Genomic DNA, 20,456 nt, shown 5'->3' with positions numbered 1-20,456 from the left:
TGTCAGTAATGTTAATGCTCCTTTTGCACCTGTGTGATTTTTGTGTTGAGCAGGTTCCAAGTGTGCCAAGACAAATTCCTAACACGTACTGGCGAATAAAAGTGATTCTGATTCTGATTTTTTTTCTCTGTATACCTATGAGTATCAATCGCTCCATCAAAGAATTGAATGCATTACTAACCAGCCTCTGGTTAAATTTGGAAGTTGTGTGAATGACATTAAAATAACACAGAGTTCTTCATAGCCAGGCACATCCAGTTTTTTCTGAGCTGTTTTGTGTGTAGCCTGCCTCCTGCTAGGATTCTTGTGTCACGTCACACAGCACCCTTGTCCAAAAAGAGGTACAGTCCTCTATGCCAAAAAGGCCAGCCTCCTGTCAGGTCAGAATTAAACATTGTCCAGGTGTGTAGGGTCATACATCACCATGGAACTGTTTCATATTATGCATTTCCTGAAAATAAAACGTTATTGTAGGATGTCGTCTACATTGCCAGGAATGCATTTAATTTTACATTTATTGTACAAGCGAATATTCTTCCTATTTCACAAGTGGAACTTATGCCTTTTTGACAGTTGGCTTAGGAAACCTCAGCAGTCTCAGTTGTCCTGATAGAATGAAGCCAACGTTTGAAGCAAACACTTCACTCACTCAGCTGCTCAAATGGGAGTGAAATGAGAGAGAAGCTCATACTACTAATAATACTAATGTTTAATTTATATAGTATATTGGATTACAATGAATCTCAATGTGCTTCACATCAAAGAAAAAGCTAAAAAGAGAAGTCAATGAATTTAATAACCAAGAAGGAAAGGGGACTTTAGTTTATAGTACTGGAAGGTTTGTGGGTAGAGAAGGGCTTGAAGGTCTTAGTTGAAACTGCTTGCCTGAGATGATCAGGAGGCTATTCCACCAGTGAAGAGCAAAGACTTCTGGGGACCTGCAGTAAGATTAAAAGGAAACTGCAATGTTATTTTTATAATTCGGAGTTAGAAACAAACAGCAATGATCTCAAACCACAAAAGTAAAATGTAAACTGTAACATGTAAGTACATCACAACATAGACAAAATGCCCCTTGTATGTGCAGCGCCATATTCTACCATTTGTAATGAAGCAAAACTTCTGGTGACGTGAAGCAGCCCTATTACATAGTAAACAAGCAGACTTATGAATATATCTCTTTTAATCCAATAGAAATTTTGGTCCCGACTTCCAGATGGTTTTGCCAACAGATACTACTTGTTAACTCTGCACGTAGATCACTTTGGGACATTTCTGCAGTGAAATATCTGCTGCACAACCTGTACTAATTCGCTCGCACGTCACATTAGTCTTTACAATGACTAGGGAACAGAAAGGGCCATGTCACCTCGCAATTTGTGGAAACTCTCACTCTCGCCCATGGGGGGACCAGGAGTTTGCAACAACATGGCGACTTATGGCACTTTCACAAAGTTCACGATTTCGTGCTCGATTCAAAATGTGTACATTTTGTTAATGAATTTAGTTCGTCATTGAGATTTAATAACTGGTCTGAGAATTTAGGATTGAATTTAGGATCCCTTTTAAACTGATCTTAATGACTGGGGTGGGGCTGGACAGGGAGCCAGTGGAGCTGTGCTAGAACAGGAGTGAGATGCTCTGAGCCCTGGCAGCGCCGTTCTGGAGAAGCTGTTAATTTGATTAACAAGCTCGAGGGCACAACCACAAAAGAGATCATTACAATAGTCCCGGAGAGATTAAATGAAGGCATAAATTAACTTTTCAGTGTCTGCAAAAGTGAGAGAAGACCTTAGCCAGGGGATCTTTTTCAAATGGAAATATGAGAACTTACAGATGTTCTTTATATGATCCAGACAATTGAGAGAAGAATTGCACTTTACACCCAGTTTCACTTCAGTTTGCCAAATGACTAAACCACTGTAGATGAGATGATTTAAGTCATCAAACAGGAAAACCTTTTATTACAACTTAGCTACACTAAAAACTACAATTATCATCACAACAACAATCATAGATAGCCCGTGTAAAAAAAAAGTCATGAAAATGCTCAAGATGTTTTTAAAATTTATTGATATTTACACAACAAACACATACAGTAAAAGAAAAAAGTTAAAAATCATAAACATTTTTTTAAAAAAGACCACAAACTGTACAAAAATCCTGCCTTTTAAAAACAAGAAGCTCAAAGCTAAAGACTTTTCAAGTCCTCACTCAGAGTAGATGGAGCACTGTGACAGGTTGTCTGCAAATGAATGCAAAATAGCAGGGCTGGGCTCTCACAAGGCCCCTGAGGTAAAATAATTCATTGGGAAATAGAGCTTGTCAGAGTGTCCCACCCATGTGATACCTAATGTATCTAGGCCGTCCACTCTCAGAGCTTCTGACCCACCAGACAAGTCATCATATGGTTTAAAAAAATAGGCAGACATGAATAAGAAAGGTCAATCATAGACAGACGGCAATGACAAAAATATCAAAACAGAGTTAGCAGAGTTTTTGAAACAAACCTTCACAAGACACAGAATTCCAAGATGTTACAAGTACTTTTGAAAGGGTATCCCATTAACATCCAGCCCTTTAGATCATATAATGTAATGATTCAAAATGATTTGGAGCTGCACGGGACAAGATTTAACACAAATGAGTACATTTTCTTTCTAAAACATACAATATGAAAAAATGCATACAGTTTCTCAAAAGCAGATATTATATATCCTGGGGTTTATGACTCCTCTGAGGAAAACTAATTAAAATAGAATAAAATAAAGATCCAATCATCTTAAGAAAATGATGTTAACACAATAAATTTAATAGCATTTAGCTTTAAATAACCAAGATTATTTTTAAGCAACACTATTGCTTCTATATTGTGCCCATAAGAACACGACCCGTTGTCATTTTGTCAAGTTCCCTAATTCAGCTGCCTTTATGCCTGTTTTTTGTTTAAAGAAACAACATATGCTGGAAAAAAATAATTTTGAAAATCCCTTTTCAATGAACTCCGGGAATGAAACAGCTTTATTTCCTACCCCTGAAGCAGGATATTATTCTCTATAATATGGCCTGGCTTTTGTGTTTCATTTTAATTCATCTATTAAGTAAGAATGGCGGGTGTGTCCAGGCTATGTTTTTGAATACATATAATTTATTGAAACACATTGCTGTCCCCCTACCGCAGTGCCAAATTCCCTGAGCTCCCACTTTAATATAAAAAGCTTTTCACTTAGATGTGTTTGATCGGAAGAGTGACAAATAAGCATAACTCTTTGAAAGAATTATCTTAATAGATACAGCCTTCCTCCAGGAAAGGAAAAAAAAAGCATTTTCACATTTTGCAGCCCTTTCATGTGGAGAACAGGGCTGTTCCAATACATTCCCCAAGAGGTTAAATATATTCTGGTCTACCAGCGCTTAGTTACACGGACAAGCCAAAAACTGAAACAAAAGGCTCCATTGACCGGGGAGCCAGCTGGGGCAGAATACAGAAACACCAAGGCAGCTCTGTGCCCCACCAGCTGGAGTGGTTATTCCACTCTTCTCCTCATTAGGCCTGTCACAGATCTACTCTGCTTCCCAGAGCTGTTTCCTTCCGCCCTCTCACCCGCGTGGGAAACAGACCGCTTCACTCTGAGGGTCAGACAAACTGGGATGTCTTTAGAATTCGGAACAACAACAACAACAAAAAAACAGATATACACAAACCCCACCGAGTCAGGAACAACAGTCCAAACGCATAAAGTGATAAACAAGCTCAAATGAAAAAATAGCAATTGGGATGTCTGTCCTAGCTTGGAGGATGCATGATATACCAAGACAATCTGGTGTGCCCGGATTACATGATCAAGACATAACTTTCTGACAATTTTTAAAAATCAAAATTTTTGGAAAAACAAAAATGGCCTTCAGAACTTAGCATGTTGTTTTTTTTGTCTTGCGCCAGATTTATTTCTTTGATAAAAAAAAGATATCATATACACCACATGTCCATCATTTTTAACTGGAAGGTTCAAATAAAGTACTTATTTGCACACGTGGACACAGCCATGGTCTCCACACAGAGTACTGTTTCAATATTCGGTATTCTGCCAACAAGAAGACTCTACAGGCCAGACTGGCACAGGTTGAGCTGATGCTAGTAGTCACCAAGTGTATGAATATCATGTATTATCACAATCGTCCTGCAGAGAAAGCACACTTTGAGATCGTGTGGCACGCTCTGCGGTGAATGGAAGCTTCTCTAGCTAGCCAAATGTGGTAACTGGGGATGTAGGGAAATGAAAACAACAGTAACACTTCTCTGGTGAAAGAACAATTTACCGACTTCTTATAAAAAAAAATAAAAATAAGAAAAAGTTTAATATAATAAAAGACAGAGCTAAAAGAAACCTTTGTTTGTACAATGCAGTAAATCCAAAGGTCTTTCTCCCTTACTGGCCTTGCTGTATTATAATGTCGCACATGTCGTCCACCTTGAGCAGTTCCAGGTTCTGCAGGGAGAGAACAGGGAGCAGAGCGATCAGAGAGACCCACAAGGAGGGCCATAGCGTCAATGCACATTCCAGTCACAGTTACACTGACCACTGCCTCTCAAGGCCATCGTTATATCCTCCGTGTGGAGATCGACCTGCAATGCTTGACCATCAAGGACTATTCAGACAATATATTCAACCCCTGTGAGGGTAATTACTCTGGGGGCTTAAAGCCCCCGTTGCCCAAGAAATAAAATAAAATAAAATAAAATAAAGGGATGGCCTGGCTGACACAAGTTAAGCTGATCCATAAAGCAGGGGCAGGTTAAAGTGTAGCATGTGCACGTTCAAGGTTGACAAACTTTGAGGCCTTCCTGAAGTAGAAACATATCTTTTAAAAAATACAGTCATTCTTTGAACTAACAAGTTAACTAGAAGAACCTAACATTTCTGAATATGGTTTAAACTTCCAAATACATCTGCATTCATTCCACAAAACTCCAATTGTGGGACAGTTTGTAGAAAGTACAAGTAAAGAGTCCTGTTTTATCCAGCCCACTGTGACAGTGACAGTGAATGGCTCCAGCAGTGTGGACAGCGTATGACTTCTATCAGCAGAGCTGGTTTACCAATGTGCAGACACACTCACCTTCTCATTGGCTAAGTGCAGCAGGGCGGCAAAGGCCAAGGGGACAGACAGGTTCTGGGCCATATTAGAGGGGAGCCTGGGACGAAACAGAAAGGAAGTCAAAGGAAAACAGAACCATGCTGTGCTCCAGCTTGGATTCAGTCTGCTTCCTAACCACATCTCCCCTTTAATGTTGGAGCTGTATCATATATATCATTAGGAGGTAGTACTACCGTATATGTCTTCTACAGCTTTTCTGTGCACAAAATACCATGACAAAATGCACCAGCCCTTTAAAGCTAATTGTTTTAAGCTGACTTTAATTGCTGTTAAATAACTGTTAATTGCTTTCTTGGTCTCACCAGAGGGTGGGGGAGCTTTTCCATTTAAAGTGATAACTGTCAAATGTCAATAGCTGCTTATTAACTGTATAACTGAAACTATCTCAAATGCTTTAATTTAATTACACCGAGAGGTGCATCGTTTTAGTCTTTGTTAATAAAAGGTATTTGTTTGGAGGTAACTGAATTCTCCCACTTTCAGAAAAACATTGAATTTTCAAGTCATACACAGTTGTGACTTATTGCCTTTAAAATGGTTAAGGTCTTTTAAAATTGGATTAAAAGGTTAAAATAAGCAAAATAACACAAATCCCTACAGATTTAAAAGTCTGTTTACAGTTTGCCTGCATCAAAAATATAAGCTTTGAAAAGTAAGGAGTCTAAATATAACTGCCTTCCTCAGCAGATGTCTTGATCCACATGACAAATAAAATTAAAAGAAGTCCAGTATAAACTATGAATGCATTATATTGGCAGCAGGGCTCCTGATGTGAGGCTCTAACAGTGATGTTGCCCTCTAAACCTGACAGGAGGTGCCAATGGGGTCACATGGATGACTGGTATTGTTTGCCCACCTGTGTGCCGAGTCTTTTCAGAGGGTTAGAAGATTCCCAAGGGACAGCAGATCTAATCCCACACAGGGATGAACTGCTTGTGACCCATGCATACGCACAACATTGGTTTACTCGACAAAGAAGCACACTAGCTTAGCACAAAACCTGGGGTGGAGGACTCAAGGGTTGTTTCATGCTTAAGTAGCACAGAACTGGCAATAACACTGTGAAACTGGAGTCTGGTAGTGCCTTTCCTTACAGCAACGAGTGACTGTTCCTGATTCCAGCGTCCTGACCCTGCCGGTCTGGTTACCTACTCTGTGTTTGCACTCTAATCAAGTTCTTGGTAAACTGCAGTGTCTTGGCCCACTCTGAAATGCAAATAATTACTAATCTGGCCCTTAACCAATCATGACCTGAGTATCTCACACTGCTCTGAAAGGGGAATGTGATCTGGCCTTGAAGAGTTACCTCTGGAGCAGACTCTTGGTGGTCTGACTGAAGGCTTTCATTCCATTCACTGCAGCCGACTCATCGCCCTCTCTTGCCTGTAGCAGAGACAGATATTAAAAAATGTAGTGGTTTCCTTCACCTCGCCAGCCTCGTCTGAAACGCTTCAAGGGAATACCATCTCGCACTCCTCTTTGGCATTGCATTTTTGCGCTGCAGTGTAAAACACAGGTCTCCAAACACCTCTGATGATTTAAACAATGGGGGAAAAAAAAAAGAATCGAACCTCTGCTGATTTGTTTAACTGGTCAGTCAGCAGATTCCACATGGTGTGCTTCAGTTTCTTCATGTCCATCTTCTTGGCTGTTTTGGCGTAATTGATCTCAATCTTGTTCACCTGACAGACAACAGAGGTGGACAGATAGGCCGGCAGTCAAAACATACAAATCAATAAGTTTTTTGGCGCAATTGTGAATTTCAGTCCCCGGCGTTTAATTCGATGCCTTTCTGCCACCCTGAGCAGCTTTGACCTCTGACCTTGTGCGGCTCAGCCACCAGGTTGTCTTCTCCGTAGGTGGTGATGTCTGCTCCATTTGTCTCCGCCGGGAGGGAAATGGATCCCCCTCCAGGGTGACAGGTCATCTCAAATGTTCCATCCGGCCCCACGAAGCCAGCCGGCTCTTCATCGTCCTCCACCTGCACAGACAGACACATGCTCCAGGTTAATTAGAACGTGGAGTCAGGCACCGCTCTGGCTGGGACAGCACTGATTTTAGGAAACTGAAGCTCACACTGAATGATCAGTTCAGTCCAGGAATGACTGAACTGTCCCAGGGATGACAACTGGCTTCAGTACTACCACACATCTGTGAATTTGCTAATTATTTAAATAAGTAATTTTCTTATGTGGAACGTCTGCATTGCACTAATGGTAACTTTTTAGGAGTAGGTTAAAACTGTGCTTGGTGGGGCTCTTAACTTCAGGGCTCCGGAAGACAAGCTCAATTAGATTCATTCCATGTAAAAAAACAATCTATTTTTAGTTTTTTAGAGCACTATTTTATGCTGAGCCAAAATCATTTTAAATCATTTTAGTCCTAGAGATTAGATCAGAAGTATGCTGACATATCAGTGTAGTATTTCTCTTGGGAGAAGGGAAAAAAATCTTGAAATCTAATCTAAAATGGGAAAAGCAGAGCAGTTCATAGTCATCTTCAGCGGAAACTGTACAATGATGTTCTAACTTGCAGGGTTGTGTTTACTGTGTAAACAGACCTCAATGTCCGGGCAGAAGTTGGCAGTATCATTGGGGTTGTCATAGTTGTAATCTCCAATCTCTTCCAAATTTTCACCAGAAATGCGCATCTTCGTCAGTTTAGAAAGCTAAAGAAAAAAAACAGGACATCTGACAATGTAGCACTAATTGCAATTAATCTACATTTGAAAAAACAGCTTTTACTTCTCATAAAGCAAAATCAAAATCTTGTTGTTTCACAGATCTTTTTTACTGATTTACAGAGATCCCTGGCCTCGAAACAGGTACAATGGCACATTTCTGAACAAAAATCTCTGGATTAAATTATCACTTTTTCTTCCTGCATTTTATCACCAAGAAAAGTAAAATAAATATTACAACAGGCCAAGTCACACAATTGCAAAAACAACAGGTCAAACCCAGTTTTAGTTCAGCAAATATTTCTTACATTCCAGATTTCAGGAACACCAAGGCGCGCTCACTGCTCCAAATATTAGGATACTCGGTCACATGAACAGACTTTCTCAGTAGCAGTAAAGGCACTGTCAGCCCTAGGAGCATGTCACGAACTTCCATTATCCCTGGCAAAAACAATTCTAGGATTTCAATCCCAGTGAAAATAACAGTGGAACCAAAGGGGGTTCTGATCTCACATACCATTCCTATTGTCACAGCCTCAGCTGGAGGTGATCCTGACTACAGATGTTTCACAGCTTTGTGATACACACACAATGACCTTTGGAGAGCTGTTCTTGCTGGGCCTCCCGAGTGGCTCAACCAGAAGGGCGTTGGCCTACATGCAGGCCGAGCTCTATGATCTCAGGTCTGAGCCGGTGTCACGTCACTAGCCGACTATGACTGGGTCTCCCCCAGGAGCATTGCACAGCTGGCTGAGCTGCTGACGCGGGAGTAGGGCTTGTTTCTTCTACCAGAGCTCTCTCTTAGACCTCAGCGAGGCAGCAGATATGTGGTGGTGTTAAAGTTCAAAGAGGATTAGCTCAGTGGGGTTTGGGATCAGCTGAGAGCCAAGACAAACACAACTAGCTGTTCCATATGGGGGGGGTGGAACAAAACAATTGGTTAATTTTTTTTTTAAAGTGATCCTGCTGCTCGCAGAGGCCTCGTGCTGAAGGGTGGGTTTTCCTAAGTTTGAACAGTGAGTGTGCCATGATTAGCAACACGTGGCATTTGGTTCAAGATGCTCAGACACCACTCACTGTGTTTGAGGGCTTGTAGCTCAGTTTAGCCAAGCAGTCTGGCTCGTAGTGGAAGTCTGCAGGCAGGGTGGTCTTCTTGTTGAGAGTGTCCAAAGCAGACTTTGTATTCGTTGTAGCTGCCTGGAATCACAGAAAGCAGATCTCATAAGACGGCAACACTGGATTTTTAGGTCATCTATCTTTTCTTCCTGCCGTTGGTATTCATTCAATTTAGTACATCTTAATGTAATTATTTTTGATCAGCTGACATACACATCTTTAGAGAATATAGATCTTCTTTGATAAACTGGTTGTTTCTCTTTTTAGCTGTGCTGAATCCGTCAAAATTAAAGAAATGCTTCTTTAGAGATTCTGGCATGGACCCTCAGGCAAGGTAAAATATCATTTTATCATCATATAAAATCATATCATCATCAATGGAAGTTGTTACCCTGGTTTTTCTGAAGTAGATTTCGAAGTTGACGTCTTCATTAAAGTTCAGTTCAAAGGCTTTCTTGGGCTTCCTCTTCTTGTTCTCTTTGTCAGGTTCATGGTCCTCTGATCACAGACAGACAGATGTTTTAGCTTTAGAACCAGCAGGCATTACTGGTATGGCATCACTGACACCTAGGCTTCTGACAGCTGCATGCAAATTATCCAATATTTCTAACACATACCTGGGTAGAACCAAGTCTACCCACAGTTCTAGTCTGACCCAGACTATTCCCTGACACCATGAACTCTCTTCTTATTTCATTACTGCACAACCTTAAGCAATGCTCTGTCATAATCCCTAAGAAATGATGAAGTAATGTACAAATCCACATTAAGCAAAACCTTAAGAAACAGACACACAAAGATCCTCACGCTTGTGTCGTGGTTTGAAGCGCCAGTGGCCTGGGCCTGCCCACATCGACATAGTCCTGGGGCTGAAGTAGGAGTATTCGCCAGGCTGGGAGGACAGCTGCAGGCACATGGTGCCAATATCCCCCTCTCCAATGGGAATGACGTCCCTGCACAGTCCCAAAATCAGAACATCGGCATAAGGGTCTCTACAGTTTACTAATGTGCTACTGCACTTGTCCTGTCCTGTTGCTTGGCATGGAGTTCAAGCACTTTCATGCAATGCTTATGTCATGGGACACTATTACAGTAGTTCTGGAAAGACATAAATTAAACAATTGCTGTTGAACAATAATTTATATTTGTGTAATAGCAGTGATTCTTGGTAACACCACACAATGTACAGTGGGGATATCAGGGAACTTCTCTTAGGACACCCAGTGCTGGGAAGGGAACATATTTTCAAAAAGGGCAATGTGATGGAAGAAAGCTGGTCCGAGCCAACTATCCTTACCGGCCTCGGCCTTTATCCATCATACAGCCACTGCGGTGCTCCCCCTGCCTGTCGCCGTCCCCGCACTCCTCCGGCCCATCCTCGTAAGCATCCGCGTCAAAATCGTCCCCGCCGTCCGCCGGCTCACACTCGAGCTCGGGCTCCGCGTTGATGTCGAACACGTGGTTGCTGCTCTTGTACTTCTCCAGCATCTGAGTGATGTTCTGCAGGGGCAAAGGGAAGGCAGAGCTAACTGGGACGACACGCACAAGACTCTACCGCTTTGATTACCGGAAACATGGTCACTACTGATCCTTGTGCAAAAATAAATGAATCCGATTTGAACTTTTAAGCTTCAGCTTTTAACTTCAGAGTTTGGAAACTTCAACCTGAAAATACAAAATGTTCAACCTTAATATTCAACGTTCTGTGGACGATTTATATATATATTACATGGAAAGTGTCCAGCCACACTTTTTATTACTGTAAATACTCCTCATGTTGTAAAAGTAAAAAAAAAAACACATTTTAAAATGTATTTTGGTAACTCTTTCCAACTTTCCAACCACCGTGTTGATTTATGAATTTGTCCCAGTATAAACGGACCTGCAAATACCATCTACAGTTAGTTCTCCCTGAAACACTGTTGCTATATAAATGGAATAAATTATGTGCTATATCTTCATTGACGGAGCATCTATAGCATTGTAGGCAAGAGAAACCCAGCATGCACAACAGGTGGATGCATACAAAAACCCTGCTTGAGTGCTTTGACGTATGCTGGAAACATGCCTTATTAAATAATAACATGCACCTGCCTATGAAATAATCCATTAAATTACTTAAAGTACATGGCAAAAAAATGTACTAAATATAGCTTGATGTTGCATACATTCATTTTTAATAGACTATGCATTCATCAATAATTAGATGAGCCGTGATGCCATGTCTAACAAAAGTATATTTATTGTGCATTATATTTTTGAAGATTAGTATAAATAGAAAGCAACTAAGTGTTTTTGTATTTAACAGCTCATACAGTGCTGAAATCTTTGCCTTTCTTCTATTTCATGGCCCCAGGGCTGTTCCATAGGCCCCGAGGAGCCATGCATGTAAAAAAATAAACTAAAACACAGATCTTTTTGGAAACCAAAACTTAAAGTCTGACCAGTTATTGGTGGGGATGGATATGGCCACATACAAGACATGGTGACCTGTAACTATATACATCAATGTATATTTCATTAACATTTAAGCAGGGCCACACTGCCACTCATGACCTAATGTACAAGGTATTCATTTCAAGTCTGTAACATGTTGTATAAGTAAGGAAATTTAAACAATTAAAAATATTTTTAAGGGGGAAGGGGGTCACCTTATATATTGACTAAACAGATATCTAAAGTCTAAATGACTGTAGTGCACAAGGGTCAGACATATGTAGCAGAATACACAACATTTTCTGATCAACCTACCAACTTATATCATATACAGTAGGAAAAACCTAAAATTCATTCATTTGGGCACTTACTATCCAGAATAGGCTGTTCATGCCACTGTTTTGTTTACGGTTAATTTATTCTGATTACTTCTGATGTCCCTCCCACAGAAAAAAAACTTTAAAAACACAGGTATAAAATAACATGTACTCTACATGTTAGTGAAGGAATTTGACTTACACCCTTCACTAGGACTAACCTGTGCTCTTATCCATAAGCTCCAGAAGGTGGCAGCAAAAGTACACATTCATTCTTCAATTGAATGACTTTGCTGTCTGCCTTTTCCAAAGCATGGAAAGTGAGACTACTAATGTTGAAATTGAGCGTGGGGCGTTAAGGAAAGCACTTGCTCCTTAAGAAGCCTTAATTTATGTATTCTGAATTTATGTACAGAATTAATAGGGCATCATTAATTTTACACCATAAATAATAAAGACAGCCAGCAGTAACTCAACAATAACAGCACCAGTGATTGATTAGAAAATGGTCCTCCTATTATGCCATCTTCAAACTCAAGGTTGTGAAATGAGCTGAAAACTGCAACAGCGTCAGCAGAGAAGATGCTTCATGACTGGAGGAACCCTCAGTCAGTAACTATATTATATTAGACCTACCTTAGCTCTATAGTCTATTATTATAGTCAGTGGGTGGGGGCAGTTGGGAGACTTATGTTCAAGTTTGACTACAGCAGTTCCTCAAAACTAATAGACTGGATACCCATAACATGCCTAAACTGGTGTGCAGCTTGTCAGCGATCTCCTGCAGATCCAGACGTTTCTCTCTCTCTCTATGAAAGGAACATCTAAAACTTTTTAATGAAGGTACCTGGTTGTGAGCCTTGTCGCTCCAATTGGTGAAGGAGAAGTCCTCCAGAGACGGGCAGATGGAGCTTTTCTCCTGGGCTTGCTGCAGCCCGGCTGCAAAACCAGACAGCGAGATAAATCGGACAATCAAGAGCAACAGACTGGAACAGCAACTTGCAGATGATGTAACCTGGATCGCCAACAGACGCCAACTCTCTTCCAGAGACGGACTGAGACAGGGAAATCCGTGTCTGAGCGAAAGCCATGGGTGTCTTTAAGCACATCTGCTATGAGCTAGCAGAGAGCTCAGGGGCTGGGAGACAGGCAGGGAAGAGGTTTTATGGGATGGGAAGGTCATTACCTGTGAAGGGGGAGGCTGGCACCTGGGCTGGGGGAGGTGGCTGGCAGGGGGTCCCGGAGGAGAGTACGACAACGTCAGAGGGAAAGCGCAGCTCGCTGGAGCAGTCCTCGCTGAACAGGACCGACAGGAACACCCCGGCTGTGCTGGTCTCATCAAACGAAGACGCCATCTTCTGAAACATGGGATCTACCTGCGCCCCCACATAACACAAGCACGCCATCATACCCCTCTCACCGAAGTATCGCAAACCACAAAAGAATCAAATGCAACCGCCAGACCTACCAGTTACTATGACAAATAGATCAAGTGATTCCATCTGTGTGCACTTAAACAACTGGCTATATAAGACCCGCCCATGTGATACTCCGATGCACAGTCTTAGTGATTTATCCTAGTCTTGGCATCCTCTGTAAGTTTACCTTGCTCCCGACCGTGCCTTATTCAACTTCACCTTTTGAGTTTCCCTCTAGATTGTTTAATCTGGTTTTGGACTGCACTGCTCTCTCTACAACTACATTTAAAGATTCCCTTTGGTACTTTATTTCAAGTCTCCTTGGCTTTGACTCTTGTCTGTTACACTGCTTGTTCACTCGCCTAAGCATATTCGTACTTACCTGCACTTAGATCTACCCTTCAGCCTCAGACAGCTGCGATTTAATAAGTAAGTGCAGCCTATGACGAATGCATGGCAACTGAAGGCAAGCAAAACTGGAGAAGATACCAGCCTGCAATACTGCACAGATTCCTTTGCCAAGACAGACACCAATAACTAAACAGCAGAGCAGAAATCCACTCTGGCATAGCAAATACTCAGGCAGCAGCAAGCTGAATCTCTGGATAAGACTTCCTCACATCTGTTTTGTAATGCTGCACCTCATCTTTGTTACCCATTGCAATCTGCTTCTTTCTGTGGGGTTCCTAGCAGAAAGTATTGACCACAGCTTTATTCTGATAGAATAGAATGTTAAAAGGCACATGAAGAAAAAAACCACATGAAACCTGTGCAGTGACCTGGTGTGAGGTGAATGTCCTCATCAATGATGACAGTACAACCCAGCAGCTTCCTGCCCCTATATGCTGGAGCCACAACAGTCTCAGGAGGCCTTTGTGGCCATGCAGAGGCCTCCAGAATGTGTGCTTATGTTCCCTGTGCTCCAATCGGAAAAGCCTACCAAATTTCAATCGCCCTGCACACGCCAGTACCTCGTGAAACGTACTTGAAAAAAAGTCAAGTGGGGAAGAAAAAAAAACAGTTCTTCAGGATGACTTCTTTCCACATTTTCTTAAAAAAAGAAACCCTCATTTTGCATGGTCCCTACCTCACACTTCCTCTCGGACTCGGCGCTGTTGATGTTGTTGAGATTCTGCTCCACAGTCTTCTTGTTGGGATTCTTCTTCTTCACCACCTTTTTGGGTACTTCTGGGTCTGTGCTGTTCTCCTCCCCGTCCTCTGGCTCTTTTTCTGAACAGATTGAAAAAGCACATGTTTTTCTGGGATAAAACCAGCGTGGTTTTAACAATCTCGCGCACCAGTGTCTGCTTAATCCAGGCTGTTCTGGAACAGCTCACTCTGCTGGTTAACTGACTGGAAGCCTGACTTCTCAATACCTTGCACCTAAGTAGGTAGAAATGTATTTGTACTTTTCCACACATTCGTGATGCTTGAAATTACACAAACATGCCATTAATTTACCAAGAAAATTAAAATGCTGTTAAATGCTTGAAACAGATTGATGTACTTTACAGATTTAAAGAACTTAGATAATTTTTTTAACAAAACTTCTGTTTACAAGGGACCACACTGTGCCACGTGTACTGCTACGACGTGTGTTTGGTAATGTACAAGTGGTCCCTGTGGCGTGAACAGGGAAATCTTCACTCTCCCTCGGCTAGGCTCTTGTAGAAATGTAAGCAAGGTTACAACCTAGAGGCCATTCAACCCATCTGTTTTGTAAAAACCAGCTCATTGGTCCATGGAGCTCATCCAGCCACTTCTTGAAAGAATCCAGGATATCGGCTTCAACAACATGGCTGTTTATCTTGCTCCACACTCCCACAACCCTTTGGGTAAAGTCATGCCCCCCCCCCCTTGGTTTTAAATACACTTCCACGTAGTTTCACTTGTGTCCTCACCATCTGCCTGCTTCATGTCGGAGCCCAGTCCTCCCAGGACTCTGTAAGTGTCGGCGTGGACAGCGTCCACCCTCACTGAGTAGATCTTTGTGCTGGCATCCAGGGTGCCCGCTGCCACCTGGGCAAAAAAGGAAAACATAGGTCAATCACGAAAAACCAGGCAGCTGTTCATTTATGGTCTCCTCTTTGACGGAAGGGACATCTTATGAGAAAGGAAAACAATTCATGGGATTTTAAAGGAAAAGTACCGCACTCACCTTAAAGTTTGTGAGCTCAGTCTCCTTCTGCCTGAGAATTTCTGACATGTAGTCGATCAGGTGAAGGCCGAAGGCATTCTTTGTGGTGATTTTCTATGAACAGAGAACACACACCGAGGTGTTGAATCCATGCGTTTATAGAACAGAAGTCCAAACGAGCTGACTTAAGGGCACATACATTCTTAAAAAGGACTGTTTCAAACTTCCAACAAGGAGTACTGAATCAGAGTTCAATAATCATGATAGTGCTGAATTAGTTTAGTAATTATTAATCAGATACTCTGGGGTTATTCTGTCAAATTTAGGTGCAGTTATTGTCAAGCTATCCACAGACAGTACTGTTTTGGGTAGAACAAAAAATACATTAAGGGAGATTTCCTTTAAGTGAACATAGTGGCCCTCACTGCCATAAGAACCTGTGAAAACAAGCAAATCATCAGTGACTCTCTACTCACATTCTCCGTAGAAAGCTTGATGCAGGTGGAATAGTGCTCAGAGATCTCGGAATTGGACAGTTTGGGCACTGCAGCTGGAGTACCTGTACCACTGAACACATTCCGAGAAACAGAACAGAATTTTACCACAACATAAACCCCTAACATGAACATGCTGGAGAAACCAAAGAAGAAAATTTCTGTTGCAAATTCATTTTGCTTTAAAAACCTTGTACACATCTGAGAGGCTCAGAAATATATCAGAAAGACAAAGGGTCTGGACACCAATCTGTCTCCCCAGGAGATCTCTTTGATCTTTTGATCAGGCTGCTGAGTGAGGCTATATACACTGGATCCCTGCATGCAATGTTCAAAGAGCAGCGCTACCTCTGTTCTCTTTCTTTTTCTTTTTCCCATTGACAACCACTTTTGTGCAATATATGCCAGGGACCTGTGCAATACATTTATATTGGTTACATCTATTGGTTACATCTATGGTTACATCTATATTTATATTCATACGTGTGATACGATTTTCTGTGTACTGTTCTGTTCTAGTTTCCTCTTGTGTGTCCGGACTGTGAGTAACTCTTGTATTGTATTGTATTGTATTGTATGTATTGTACTATTAGTATATAATTCGTTACACTGTGGCTGTGTTGTGTGTGTTAAGCTGCTGTTGCACTGCAATTTCCCTCACGGGATCAATAAAGTATCTATCTATCTATCTACACCTTTTTCTGCTTTTCTGAAAGCCCATCTGTATGTGAAGGTTCACTGATGTAAGAGAGAACTTTCCCTTTGTTTTTCTGGGATTCCCCCAGAACTCCACACTGAGAACAATTCTAACTGCTAATCCTACAATGATGGACAGTATAACTGACGTGCGATACCACTGCTTCAAGAAGCTCAGGCTTTCCATCCCTTTTCTAACCACTTCATGCAAAACAGAGTCGTGGGGGTGCCGAAGCTGGAGCCTATCCCAGCAAGCAAGGGGCACAAGACAGAAAACACCCTGGACAGGATGTCAATCCATCACAGGGCACGCACAGACACAAACACACACACACACCAGGGCCAGTTTTCCCAGAAGCCAATTAACCTACCAACACGTCTTTGGGCTGTGTGAGGAAAGTGGAGCACCAGGAGGACATCCAGGCAAACACGGAGAAAACATACGAACTTCACACTGATAGCTCCCTGGAAACTGTGAGGCAGAAATGTTAACCACTGCGCCACCGTGCCACTCGCTTAAATAAATAAAAAAGGATCTTGGAGGTATTTAAGCAGGAGAGCCCTACAGGAAATCTACTGTAATGTGCCACCTTGCCACCCACAGTCACACAGGGAAACACATGCTCATGAAACTCTGTGGCCTGGCTGTAAGCCCCCGGCTGACCTGCGCGCAGGGGAATCCAGCAGCGAGCCATCCAGGCCGCTCATGTGCAGGTCGATGACCTTGGAGCGCCGCCTCTGCCTCTTCTCCAGGTCGTCATCGTTGCTGGGGCAGCTGTTGAGCAGCGGCTGGTGGGCGACCTGCACCACCTTGGCACGGGTGGAGGGCGAGACGAACTGCTTCCCGGGCAGCATCTCCGTGAGGACGTGGGAGCGCATGCCCAGGCGGGGGGTGGAGGAGGCACTCATCGCGGCACAGGCTGCCTCGGAGAGAGAGATGGCACAGAACAGCACTCTTAGACAACCCCGAAGCTGGCAATAAGAATGAGGTACGCATGCAACTTCATATTTAACAATCCCCATCTCTGAATTGGCTTCATCACTCTGTCCTCCTCCCCACTCATAGCTGATGTGAGGGGATCGTTCTGGCGCACTATGGCTGCCGTCGCATCATCCAGGTGGGGCTGCACACTGGTGGTAATGGAGGGGAGTCCCCATTACCCATAAAGAGCTTTGAGTAGAGTAATAAATAATAATAATAATAATTAGTAGTAGTAGTAATAGTAGTATAGTAGTACAGACCATCCCTCAGACAGCGCTTAACATACAGATCCAGCCCATATTACAATGAACAAATCTAGCATAAGTAGAACTCTACTAGAATATTTCCTCATCCTTGGAATATCTATGAGCTTTTTGCATGATATACAAGGTCTAGCTACAAAGTCAGTGTTTCCTCCATTTTATGGATGGCTCTTCGTCACAGTACAGTTAGCACTTTTATACTTTTACGACAACATGTCCTTGTCTGTCTGTTCAACTGAGCAATAATTACAATTAGTCAAGCTCTGTTACACAAACAGCTAGAACAGTACAAATACTCAGAATGCATTATGAAGCACAAGCTTTAATTTTCGACCGACTTCCTGTTGAAATCATAGGTAGCATTGTACAATTAAGAGTGGAGTAGGGATTAAGTACTGTATAAAGTACTTTAACCAGATTATTTCAGCAAGTCCACCTTTAAAAACAGGTAAATGTAACTTCTGTGAGTCATTTTCTATAAAAGTCAACCTAATAAGGAATTACACTATTATTCAACCCCAGTAAGAACACTGTTATGGACAGTTAAAATACAACTGAGGTTAGGACACACCGGCCTGACTGTTACAATAGAGAGTCGCCCAGGGACAGAAGAGGCGAAACATCCGGAGTGCGATGTTTGTTTTGGTCTGTGGTGGTTTCTACTGCTGTATTAACAATTCTACTGGATAATCGAGATACATTATAAATATAATTTTAACGTAACGAGCGCACATAACCGTGCGTACATTACTTGCAGTTTTATAAGCGATCGCGTCATATTTACTGGTTTTGCCGAGATGTAAATAACTCGAAACATCACCGAAATTTCTCCTCTGAAACCAATTTTTACGAGCACATAACTTCCAAATTGTTGAGAAAAAATATTGTTATCCCAGATACATATTTATTGGAGCTATATTTAAGTTATATAGCTCTGATTTTAAATTCCAATTACTGTTTTGTATTAACACAATTCAGATCACGCACCGGGATCAGAAAAAAAAACTTTAAAAAGCCTTACCGTGATCTAGATCCTGTTTAACCGAAGGCTATATAAGCCAACACTAAAAATAACAAGATTTAAAAACCCCAAAAAACACCACCAATAAACTGTTTGTGAATATGATGGATAATATGTTATACGATGTTACTTAAGATTGCTCAGTCCTCACTTTTTGAAAATTTGCGCCGACACAATTACGCATGCGCACGCACATCGGCGCGATCGTAAAACGTCATCACGTATAGTCAAAAACACGGTTCTCATTTGAGTTTCCTGCTCTGTAGGCAAGTGGGTGGGCTGTAGGTTTTGTGCTATTAGTAAATGCAGGAAATATTGTACAAAGGAGGCCCTGGCGCTATTTATAGTGCACATTTTCCCTTCCCTAGATATTTTATAAGAAATAGCGCGATAAAATGGTGTGCGGATGTTTACCTAATCCTTTATTTAACCAGATAAATCGCTTACGACCTTGATGGGAACCCCGGTGTAATATTATCTATATCTGTATAATATTATCCAGGTATAATATTAACTATTATATGGTATAATAGTTCTAGATGTATTAGTAACGACAGCAGTTAGCTTGTTTTCCTCTTAGAGAACCTAATTAGATTTTAGACTACACTAGGTGTTAGGTACTGTTAACATGACAATAATAATAATAATAATTGCTTACACTTATATAGCGCTTTTCTGGACACTCCACTCAAAGCGCTTTACAGGTAATGGGGACTCCCCTCCACCACCACCAATGTGCAGCATCCACCTGGATGATGCGACGGCAGCCATAGTGCGCCAGAACGCTCACCACACATCAGCTATCAGTGGGGAGGAGAGCGGAGTAATGTAGCCAATTCATAGAGGGGGATTATTAGGAGGCCATGATTAGTAAGGGCCAATTGGAAATTTGGCCAGGACACCGGGGTACACCCCTACTCTTTTCGAGAAGAGCCCTGGGATTTTTAATGACCACAGAGAGTCAGGACCTCGGTTTTACGTCTCATCCGAAGGACGGCGCCTGTTTACAGTATAGTGTCCCCATCACTATACTGGGGCATTAGGACCCACATGGACCACAGGGTGAGCGCCCCCTGCTGGCCCCACTAACACCACTAACACCATGACAGATTTGCATAACCTGACATCCCAGCTATCATCAGTTGAGATGATTATATGTGATAAGTTTTCATTACTGAATTGTGTAAGCAGCATGAGACACGCGTGCTTGAGTCTGACAGAAGAGGCAGCGTGTAAATAGTGGTCCTTTGGGAATCTAATAATAATTATTAATAATTGCTTACACTCATATAGCACTTTTCTGGACAGTCCACTCAAAGCACTTTACAGGTAACGGGGACTCCCCTCCACCACCACCAATGTGCAGCATCCACCTGGATGATGCAACAGCAGCCATAGTGCGCCAGAACACTTATCACACACCAGCTCTCAGTGGGGAGGAGAGCAGAGTAATGAAGCCAATTCATAGATGGGGATTATTGGTAAGGGCCAATGGGAAGTTTGGCCAGGATTCCGGGGTTACACCCCTACTCTTTTCAAGACCCTGGGATTTTTAATGACCTCGGTTTTACATCCCATCCAAAGGACGGCGCCTGTTTACAGTATAGTGTCCCCGTCACCATACTGGGGCATTAGGACCCACATGGACCACAGGGTGAGCGCCCCCTGCTGGCTCCACTAACACCTCTTCCAGCAGCAACCTTAGTTTTCCCAGGAGGTCTCCCATCCAGGTACTG

The 20,456-nt window shown here is 42.2% G+C and overlaps 1 protein-coding gene across 3 annotated transcripts; it reads right to left on the bottom strand.

The window, feature by feature from the left end:
• Positions 1–794: 794 nt before the first annotated feature.
• Positions 795–18,913, bottom strand: ncaph (non-SMC condensin I complex, subunit H). 3 transcript variants are annotated; one of them, XM_069181616.1, is made up of 19 exons: positions 18,721–18,913; positions 17,119–17,374; positions 15,741–15,831; positions 15,286–15,378; positions 15,029–15,146; positions 14,215–14,357; positions 12,896–13,085; positions 12,557–12,648; positions 10,254–10,456; positions 9,764–9,909; positions 9,348–9,454; positions 8,918–9,037; positions 7,721–7,828; positions 6,983–7,141; positions 6,732–6,842; positions 6,467–6,543; positions 5,122–5,197; positions 4,390–4,490; positions 795–938 (listed from the first exon to the last, which is right to left on the bottom strand). In XM_069181616.1, the coding sequence occupies exons 2-18, from the start codon at positions 17,361–17,363 to the stop codon at positions 4,431–4,433; spliced, it is 2,139 nt and encodes a 712-aa protein (XP_069037717.1). In that variant the 5' UTR covers positions 17,364–17,374; positions 18,721–18,913; the 3' UTR covers positions 795–938; positions 4,390–4,430. The 3 variants fall into 3 exon arrangements, with proteins under 3 accessions (XP_069037717.1, XP_069037722.1, XP_069037710.1); XM_069181621.1 differs by lacking the exon at positions 795–938 and having other exon boundaries at positions 2,056–4,490; positions 17,119–17,378; XM_069181609.1 differs by lacking the exon at positions 795–938 and having other exon boundaries at positions 2,056–4,490.
• Positions 18,914–20,456: the final 1,543 nt, after the last annotated feature.

Source organism: Lepisosteus oculatus, chromosome 2 (assembly GCF_040954835.1).
Source record: "Lepisosteus oculatus isolate fLepOcu1 chromosome 2, fLepOcu1.hap2, whole genome shotgun sequence".
Taxonomy (NCBI): Eukaryota; Metazoa; Chordata; class Actinopteri; order Semionotiformes; family Lepisosteidae; genus Lepisosteus; species Lepisosteus oculatus.
This window is presented reverse-complemented; position numbering and strand designations above follow the sequence as displayed.

Coding starts and splice junctions, on each gene's coding strand:
- ncaph (XM_069181616.1), bottom strand. CDS start 17,363: ATGAGTGCCTCCTCCACCCCCCGCCTGGGCATGCGCTCCCACGTCCTC. Junction 15,832..17,118: donor CTGGATTCCCCTGCGCGCAG/GTCAGCCGGGGG, acceptor GAATGTGTTCAG/TGGTACAGGTACTCCAGCTG. Junction 14,358..15,028: donor CGACATGAAGCAGGCAGATG/GTGAGGACACAA, acceptor CAATCTGTTCAG/AAAAAGAGCCAGAGGACGGG.